At 46.0% G+C, this 10,072-nt stretch overlaps 1 protein-coding gene across 1 annotated transcript in view; it reads left to right on the top strand.

The window, feature by feature from the left end:
* The window catches only part of EXOC4 (exocyst complex component 4), a 599,812-nt gene extending 591,173 nt beyond the window's left edge, over positions 1 to 8,639 (top strand). Inside the window, exon 18 of the mRNA XM_048836703.2 lies at positions 7,105 to 8,639. Within this exon, the coding sequence (XP_048692660.2) occupies positions 7,105 to 7,342 (238 nt within the window). The 3' untranslated portion in view covers positions 7,343 to 8,639. The remainder of the gene's footprint in view (positions 1 to 7,104) is intronic.
* Positions 8,640 to 10,072: the final 1,433 nt, after the last annotated feature.

Below are 10,072 nucleotides of genomic sequence, written 5' to 3' on the forward strand. Positions count from 1 at the left end.
CAACTCTCCATAACCTGTCCTCCCCTTCTGACAATCAAAAGAACATTTGTAGTGGCAAGCACAAACGCATTTCTGAAAGTAAAATGAAGAGCCTAAATAAAAAATCACAGAACAAGAGATTAATTCCACTCACTCTTTCATATTTCATTATTTGATAACATCAGGAGATGAGTCCATTAGAATTGCTTTGGCAAAGGCAAACAGGAGTGTGTCTGATCAATATTTATTAATACTTTCAAAGACAAGGGAGGAAAAGTTGAGCAGACTCAGTAACGCAGTGAATAATTATTCCTACAAATCGGGCTTGGCCAAAGGCGATGCAATGCCAGAGAGGCCGAGTTTTCATTTTACCCAATTAAAAATGCATACCTTTCTTTTTCTTTGTAGGAAATTTTTAATTAAAAAAATAATCTGATTCTGAAAAGAGTGACAGGTGACTCCTGAATTGATTAGGTGCCGATTTCTACTGCAAAAGAAACTGAGGGTTTAGGACACATTACAGAGGGGAAGGGGGGAGGAGGCAATCTGCATCGTCATGGTAAAAGAATGGTGAATGCGGGGCCAGAGTTAGCACTTTTGGACAAGGTTGTGAACCTTTTCTGTTTCCCCGGTGCCAACTCAAACCTATTGATCACAGGGAGATTTAGTGAGGGTCAGCAAGATGATTTGTTAGGATGCACCCCAAAACCAGGAGCTCATATCCCAGGGCGGTCAGTGTAACATAAATGCTTCCACAGACAGACAAATAAAAGTAGGGTGACCAGATGTCCTGATTTTATAGGGACAGTCCTGATTTTTGGGTCTTTTTCTTATATAGGCTCCTATTACCCCCCACCCCGTCCTGATTTTTCACACTTGCTGTCTGGTCACCCTAAATAAAAGGGATGTGGACATCTTTGTCCAGCCTCCTGCTGAAAGAGACGTGTGACCCAGCTGCCTGTGTATAGTTTGAAACATTTCAGAAAGTTTTGAAAAGAGCAGGTGTCCAGATGAGCTGGGGCCAGGGAGAGCACCAGAAGGTTTTGTGTGTGCTTTTAGCACATTATAGCGCAGCCTAGCATTATGGCTGCCTGACATTTCCCTGGGTAAGACCCTGCTTTCGGTTGCTTATAATTTGGTTGCTTACAACTTCACCAAACTTTGGGCTGAAATTTCTCAGGCTGTGTGTCTGTCTCAGGCTGGCTTGTTTTGGAAAGTTTCAGCGGGAATGGTTCGGCCGTTTCTGAGAAAGAGATTAAGGGGAAATAAGTTGTTTTGCCCATGTTAGACAAAAATTCTGGTGACCTTTTCCTTGAGAGGCTCTACTGCCCCCATACGTTGGTGCAGGGACTTGAAATTTGGCAGGGGAGTGACTGTTATGTTAGGGATATGCCTTTTGCCATCCCTGTGAAAATCCACCTCAATCTGGCTAAATTTATAAACTTCTGAAAAATCTCAGTGTGCACGTGCTCAGTAGAAATTTGTTTGAGCTTTGCAGCTAAGTTCTCCAAAGGGGGCAGGCATTTTTTGACTTTTGAGTGCTTGACTTTACAACCTTACTGTTTTTTTAATGTAGAGGGTGAGTGGGGAAGAGGGGTGTAGGTAATACACATTGAACAAGATTTTCAAACTTACTCTAAAATTAGATTCCTACATTCATATTTAGGCACTTAAATATGTGGTCTGATTTTCCAACGTGTTTTGAGCAGCCAGCAGCTCCCAGGGAGGTTAATGGGAGCTGCTGGTTGCTCAGCACTTCAGAAAAATCAGACCATTTATTTAGGTGCCTCGATATGGATTTAGGAGCCTCACTTTAGAGAGCCATCTTTCAGATTTTACGCCTTTATCATCACAGCATCCCGTTTGCCACAGGATTTTGCAAATGGGGAATCTCAGGCAAGAAAGGTTAAGAGACTTAACTAAGGTCAAAAGAGGAAGCTGGAATAAAAATCAATAGTCCAGTGCTCCTTAGTCCCATGCTTAGCCCACTTGACCGCGAAGCTACTCGTGCTATTCAGCTCCCCTGCTTGTGACCAGAGTTCCCATTGACTGCTTAGCTGAAGAACTGGCTGAGCTGCAAGCAGCTGGCTGGGAGACAGCTTGTGGCAGCCCTGGGGCTATAAAGGGGAACATGCCCCGTTCTGTGATCTGCCACTACATCCACAAACCTGGAACTGCCCAAGGTCTGCGGAGGTTTTTGGCTCCTGTGCACCAACATGGGAGGGGAGGCAGGCAGTGGCGTAGCTAGGTGGAGCGAACAGGGGGAGCGGACATAAAGAAAGGTGTCACCCGCTTGTACTCACCGGGCGGCGCTCCGGGTCCCCAGCAGTACTGAAGGCCCTCGCCGCCGAAATACCGCCAAGGACCTGGAGCGCGTGAAGGGCCCCGCCACCAAAGTGCCGGACCGGCCGGCGAAGACCCAGAGCGCCGCCGGGTGAGTAACAATTTTAAAAGGTGCCAAAAAATTAAAAAGGCACCACTTGTGCTCAATGGGAGAGCAGCTGCTCCCCCCGCAGCTACGCTACTGGAGGCAGGATCTGACCCTAAAAGAATAGTGGATCCATTAGTATGGTTGGCTAGACGTGTTGGCTTCTTCATGGTGGGTTCCTGAGTTAAACAGTTTTGCCCCACAGTAAGGGCTTCTCAGGACTTTGTTATCCATTTTGCTATCAGCAGAGTGCTGAGGCTTTGTCATTCTGCTGGAATTATAGTACCAGCATTAGACAGGTCTATTTCAGGACATGTAGGAGACAAAGTTAGGCTTGGTCTCTCACTATTTTAGTGCAGTATTAAGCAATTTGGTCCCAAAGTTTCTTAGCTTTTCCCAGTGATGCTCTACGAACGTTCCATAAAAGATTTCAGGGCCGTGCTCTTAAAGGGGCAGTCTCAGCCTTACAAAATGCTTCTTACCTGGGGAAAATAGATGTTTTTGACCACCGTCTGAAATAGCGTTGGTTTCATTCAGCACAGTCAACATCCCAGTCAGAGTGAGTGAGACAGAGAAACAGCTGCTAAAAAGAATACAGCAATAAAATCTTAGAACATCCAATGTTGCCCCTGGACATTTTATCTTTTCGGGGGGCTCACTCCATGGAAGCTGCCATAGGGCTGCTAATATAGGCGTGACGTAACGAAGTTCAGGACGGGAACAAAATCATTCTGTATTGAAATCAGTGAGGAAAACATGGATGACTTGGATGTTCGATGGAGTAGCAGACCTGCCCAGGAGTGTGTGGCTGAAATACTATTAGGGGTTATAACGTCTCCAGACCGCAGCAACTAGAGGGCAGTAGAAGATCTCTCCTGTCTGTCTGTCTGTCTCACACCCCTCCACACACACTCTTGAACAGGTGAGTGCTCTAGATAACATAGCCAGTAAAACACTGGGATTCCTTGAGGTGAGAGGCACTATAAAAGGCATAGTTATTAAGCCTGTTCTGGGTGAAATGGGTGGATTTCATCCACTGAGGGTTATGCGGGGATCCATCCCCTGACCCAGGGCTGGAACTCACCCGAACAGCATTCCGGCACTTTTTCTGCATGGAGGACACCAGGTTGTTCTCAAAATGGTGTCCTCCACATTGTGTGACCTCTCACGCACCGTTCCCATGCTGGCGGGGGAGTTACGGTAGCCCCGGAAATAAAAGTGATCGGGGACAGTTAGGCAGATGCCAAAGGCGTCCTTGACACAAGAAAGTTTGGGAGCCACTGTTCAATATCATCACAGATTCCCTGACCCGTTTGTCCTATGTTTCTGGTGGGGATAGTGCCTTGCAGTACCAGCAACATCACAAACTCTCAGGGGATGTCTTGTGATGGCTCGGAAACTTCACCAGTGAACTGGCTCTTTGACTCTCTCTAGCTCCAGGAACTTTCTTGACGGTAACGTTAACCTGGAAACTAACCAGCTCTCTTTGTTTTTCAGTTTAACCCAGTGGAACGCTCTTAAGGAGCTTCTTTCTATTTCCATTTCCTCTGCCCTTCCCTGCACACCCCGCCTCTGACACACACACTCGGGCAGCTCACCCGAACTCCTGTCCATCACCCATCCTGTGTTGTGCTCCAAATTGGGGATGAGTTTTGTGTCACCATCATTTAGCCGTCAGAACCATCCCCCCCTCCCCCCCCCCCCGCCGGCTCAGGATGAGGATAACTTGGGAACAGACTCGAGCTACGGGAACAAATCCTTCAAGCCACAGCAGTGGATTAAGTCTTGAAGGACACAGAGACAGATAACATCTCTGCTGGACTGTAGCGAGACCAGTACAGTGTGAGAATCTAGCCAGTCACAATGTGAGCTTTGCGGCACCTGGACAAGGCCATCTGTAAAACTGATTAGTGCTCCAGTTTGTATGCTGGGTACTGTGCGCAGGCAGTGGGGTCTCTCACTTAGGCCATCCCTGGGGCCTGCACACCAAAGGACCGGAGGAATGTAATATTTAGTGCACCGCTTTCTAGTGGCTCCTCGGATTGCCATTTTAATGCATTCAAACAGCGGAGAGGAGCCGAAGGTGATAGCTTTCCTGGGTCACCCCTGGAAGCGCTTAAATTATTTACTCCACCACGTCCCATTGCCGGAGCTCACACAAACAACACCGACTTCACCTTCAGACACACTGCAGCGTTCCTGCCTTCCCTTGCTCTGCAGCTGGGAGACATACAGGGGTCATGGTGCTCATTTGAAATGAGTTCTTGTTGCAATATGCTGCATGCAAAGAGAAATAGATCTTTATCCTGAGCTTCTAAGACCCTTGTTTGTTTAGGATCCATACAAAGGAAAAAGGGTAGTTGGTTCCTAACTGGCAAAGAGAGATTTTCCATCTATCTATCCATCCATCCGTCCATCCTACACTCCCTGTGCCTGTGACACCCCCAGAGAAAAGCAGACCCAGCAGCCTGGTCTCAACACCTACCTGGGAGAGCCAGCCTTGCAGTTCCACAAGTAAAGCAGTGTACAAGGAACTTTCTCCCAGCAGGGTCTGCCCAGAATTGCAGCACCTGCCACCGCTAAAGGGACTGGGGGTTGATGGAGCCAGAGCCCTGACACCTCAACACTGGCCGGAAGGGTAGGATAGCCATGGAGGGAAGAAAATGCTGCTTCCTAAAGGGAATAACCCAACAGCACCCTAAGGCATAATGCTTCCAAAGCGCCCCCGGCCTGGGGCGCTCCAGCCCACCCCCACACTGGCCTCTCCCTTCATGGCACAGTCTGGACCTCAGACTCCTGGCAACTTCATGAGATCCTTCTTGGTAACCATTATTCTACCCATTGTACAGATGAGGCACCAAGAAGCTGTGTGTTTTCTGCAAGGCCACACAGTTATAGTGCCATGCAAAGAAACCCAGTGTCCTGACTCCTAGTCCCCTGCTCCAACCACTAGACAACACTCCCTCTTTCTAGAGAGATCACTGACGTTCCCTCATTTTACAAATAATTAAAATGAGCTTGTCATTAAATAGGTTTATTCTTAGGAGAAGAGGGGGCGGAAAAAGTAAAACCTCTCAACCAGTCTCCTACCACAAATCCAATAGAAGTACAGCAAGTGTAATCGCTTCTTTCTGATTGGCTGGAACACAGGAATAAAATCCAATCCGTAGGCCAATCAAAGCACAACCTTTCCATAATGGTCCGGTGCTTAACTGTCAGACTGTTCACCCTCAACCCCCTTGGAAAGTGACACCTTCATCACTGAAGTGACTCCTTGCTTAAATTCACAGCTTTAAAATTCATTCTTTAATTCGGTGCATTTAACACTAATTGAAACTAACGAGATCTGCAGCTTCTGTACGACCCTCATCTCGGCTTTAACTTATTCCAAGAGCCACCCAGACCCATCTGAAAGACATTTTCATTTTTTGAATTTCTTTTTCAAATGTTGGGCAATTACAATGACATTGACTGACTCTGAGTTTAGGGCCCTGCCTGTAGATCCACTCTGCTTCCTATTAGGGTTGCCAATTTTGGCTGGATGTATTCCTGGATATTTCATCACAGAAATTACTGACGAGTCCAGGCCAATCCTGGAGGGTTGACAACCCTACTTCCTATTAGCATCCATTAGTTGGGGCAAGGGCATAAGCTCTTATCATGTTAATTGAACCCCTCCAATCCCGAAGGTTTCTGCCCTTTGACCAGGTTGGACTGAGAAAGTCTAAATGAACTGCAATGTGCTGGCTGGCTTGTACTTGTCCCACTGCCCTCTAGAGACCAGATGTCTAAAGATAATATTCCTGCTGTTGCTAACTTCTAAAGAAGATTTTCCCTATAGGTTCCCATGGCACAGAGGTGTGATTTAGTTGTGGATGAATGGTGTGAGATGTGGAGGGGCGCAAGGGATGTCCTCCTCATCTGTCTATCTGTTCAGCACTGGTGGGGCCACATCTGGAGTATTGAGTCCAGTCTTGGTCCCCCCACTACAGAAGGGATGTGGACAAATTGGAGAGAGTCCAGCAGAGGGCAAAGCAAATGATTAGGGGGCACAGGAATTACGAGGAGATGCTGAGGGAACTGGGGTTATTTAGTCTGCAGAAGAGATGAGTGAGGGGGGATTTGATAGCAGCCTTCAACTACCTGAAGGGGGGTTCCAAAGAGGATGGAACTCAGCTGTTCTCAGTGGTGGCAGATGACAGAACAAGGAGCAATGGTCTCAAGTTGCTGTGGGGGAGGTCTAGGTTGGATATTAGGAAACACTATTTCACTAGGAGGGTGGTGAAGCACTGGAATGGGTTCCCTAGGGAGGTGGTGGAATCTCCATTCTTAGGGGTTTTTAAGGCCTGGCTTGACAACTCCCTGGCTGGGATGATTTAGTTGGGGTTGGTCCTGCTTTGAGCAGGGGGTTGGACTCGATGACCTCCTGAGGTCTCTTCCAACCCTAATATTCTATGATCTGTCTGTATTACCTTTTGTCTCTCGTCTTATACTTAGATTGTAAGTCTTTGGGGGCAGGAACCGTCTTTTCTGTGTTTGTACAGCACCTAGCACAGTGAGGCCCAGGTCTATGACTGGGACTCATAGGCGCTACCGTAATACCAATAATACATAAATTACAGTATACTGTAAATGGATGTATGATTCAAAAGCACCTGGGATCATGCTCATGGCTGGTTTCCTTGCTTGCTTTACAGGCAGTATTATGAGATGCTGTACAACACGGCGGATGAGCTCTTAAATGTAGTGGTGGATCAAGGAGTGAAGTACACGGAGCTGGAGTACATCTATGCCTTGAGCTTGCTGCACCGTAGCCAGACTGGCGTCGGGGACCAGACAACCCAGAACATGAGACTGCAGCGTCTGAAAGAGATCATCTGCGAGCAGGCTGCCATCAAACAGGCCACCAAGGACAAGAAAATCACTACAGTGTAATCCATGCTATCATGTCCCAGAATCAGAGCAGCATGGGCCACTTCCCCTGCTGTGCAATCTACAGTAACTATTGATAAAACACGTAGGTTATGGGTGGTATTGTACTGTACTAATAGCATGGGGACATACAGTCTGAGGTTTGGGTTTTTTTACACTTAATCATGCCAAGCTCCCCTAATGTATTATCCTGAGAGCATTTGCACTGATCTCCCTTCACCAAGAGGAAACTTACAAAGTTTAACCTAGATGAAATTTGGATAGGGGTGGGGTGGGGGGGATAGAGGTGCAAATAGATATCGGGCTGTCTCTGTTGAGCTGTTGCTGATTTGCCTTGAGTTTTAAAGGGGGCAGCCAGCTGTGGGAGGCGGGGGGACAGTGAGGGGAAGGATTCTCTCTTTGTTTGTCTGATACCGTAAATGGAAGTTCAGCTATCACTAATGGAAACAGCACCATGACCGTTAAGGGCAGATCTCGATCTAATTTGTGAAATCTTGATGGTCTTGAAGTTGTCCCAAGGTTTTGTTGATTTGAGTTCTGTTGACACTATTGCTCTTCTGTACAATGCTGTGTAGGTGCATTGATTTTTCTTTTTTCTTCACTGTTTCCACTGCAAAGAGAACTGGTTGCTAGTTTCCCGACTGATGGAACTTGGCTTTTATTTTGGATGGTGTTGAGCCAATTCATATATCATTAGAGGCAACACATTGGGTCATCAATTTCAATTTCCACAGTTCTTCTGCCTCAGAGCCATGAATCATCAGTTTCCAGAGATCATTCTGTTCCAGATAATGGTGGAAGTAGGTGGAAATTGCCAACTCAACTTTTTAACAGGCAGGGAAACTTCTTCAGACATTTAACTCTCCTTTTCGTAAATATCACTTTTGTCAGTCACCTGCTTGAAAGATACACCCCGATTCACATCACAGGTACTGTAGCAGACATGTACTCAACAGTAATGGGCAGGGAAGGAAGGAGGAGGTAGATTACGAGAGCCAACCTGTCTGAGATGAGTTTCTGGAATACCATGCTAATCTGTTGCAGCATCACTTCCATCTTTCCTTCCGCCATTCACTACTGTCACCCACACTGGAAAAGGATCCTTATTCATCATGGCTGATGGATTTCTTCCAATCTTTAATACAAAGTATGCATTGTATTCATATTTTTGAGAGGGAAATTGCTACCCATGGTTTGGTGTCATGTCCCGGGCTGTGTTCTCTTTGTCCTGCAAACCTGCTTTTGCAGCAGCTGTCTTGAAACAACTGGAAAATTAAAGGATGTTTTAAGAATCCTTAAAGATTGTTGTGGAGGTTTTTTAAATTATTGTTATAAATCTTAGTGTTTATTTTGTACTTGCTCAGCACCTGGCACCTAGGGATTGTCCAGAACTTTACAATTAGGTTAAATGACGCTTATATCACCCTTGTGTAGGAGGTATTCCCACCTTTGTACAGATGGGGAAAATGGGGACACAGAAAGGTGACAGGGAATGCTCAAGATCAGTCAGTAAAATAGAACCAGATGTAGACACCATGAACCCTGCTCTAACCACTAGATAAGTGTCTTTCTGACTTCTTAATAGCCTTAGTAGTCTGCCAAAGAAATTCAATGTCAGCTACTTCAGACAATGAGCCTGGGATGTTCCCCAGCAGATACTTTCAGACTGTGAGAGGGATGGTGAAAACCTTTGTCAACAGCCTCTAATTTTCCATCTGTCCCTTGTTAGTTTATTTTAATGATCTTTAACACAGCCGCTAGAGAAGCAATTTTGTATGTGATACAAGTTCAGTGTCAGTGGTCCACAAATAACAGGAGCCTCTTATATGTGTTCACTTGCATAAGCCCTCATAAGCATGTCACTGGAATAACTGTTACTTGGTTTCATTTTATGATTATTGTTCTAGGTGGAGCCAGTACTGCTGCCTCTAGTGAAGATTGCCTGGAACTTTAAATTATAAGACCCCATTTTCAGTTGTTTACAACGTGGTAGAAAATTTTAGTCTGAATGGTTCGAGTTTTATCCCGGGTGGCTGCCTCAGGCTCCCATATATTTGAAAGTTCAGCAAAAAGAAAAGAAAAAGGGTTCAGCTGTTTCTCAGAAAAAGATTAGGGAAAAATACATGGTTTGACCACATTAGAAGAATTCTTACAGCTGTTGAATTGAGATGATCTAGTGCCTCCCGGCCATAGAGTAGATGCTTGACCTTTCAAATCCACCCTGGTGTTAGGGATGTGCCTTTTTGTGTCCCCATGAAAAGAAAGGGCGGTCGCAAGGTTCACGCAATCAAGTGCCACACTGGAGAACTGGGTTCTGTCCCTTCCTCCGCCACGAAGTTCCTATGTGAACTTCACTCCATGAAAATTCACCCAAATGTGCCCAAGTTACAAGCCTCCAAAACCTGCAATTTCACATGCTCAGTAGCGATTTAAGAGACTAGATATTCAGTGCACAGGATGGATGAGGTCCTGGGAATGAATCAGGCTTGTCCGTAGGGCTCCTGCCTCATTTGTTGCAGAAATTGGAAGATGTGTAGTAAATGAGACAGGGAATTATGGGAAGAAAAAGGATGTTTCAAGATTAACGCAATCAAATGCCACTCTGCAGAATTAGATTCTGTCCCTGCCTCTGCCACAGAACTGGGCAAGTCACTTAAACCAAATTTTTCACAGGTGGCCACTAATTCTATGTGCCTCATTTTTGGCAGCACTCACAACTGCAAACCAGTGCTT

This window comes from Caretta caretta, chromosome 1 (genome assembly GCF_965140235.1).
Source record: "Caretta caretta isolate rCarCar2 chromosome 1, rCarCar1.hap1, whole genome shotgun sequence".
Lineage (NCBI taxonomy): Eukaryota > Metazoa > Chordata > Testudines > Cheloniidae > Caretta > Caretta caretta.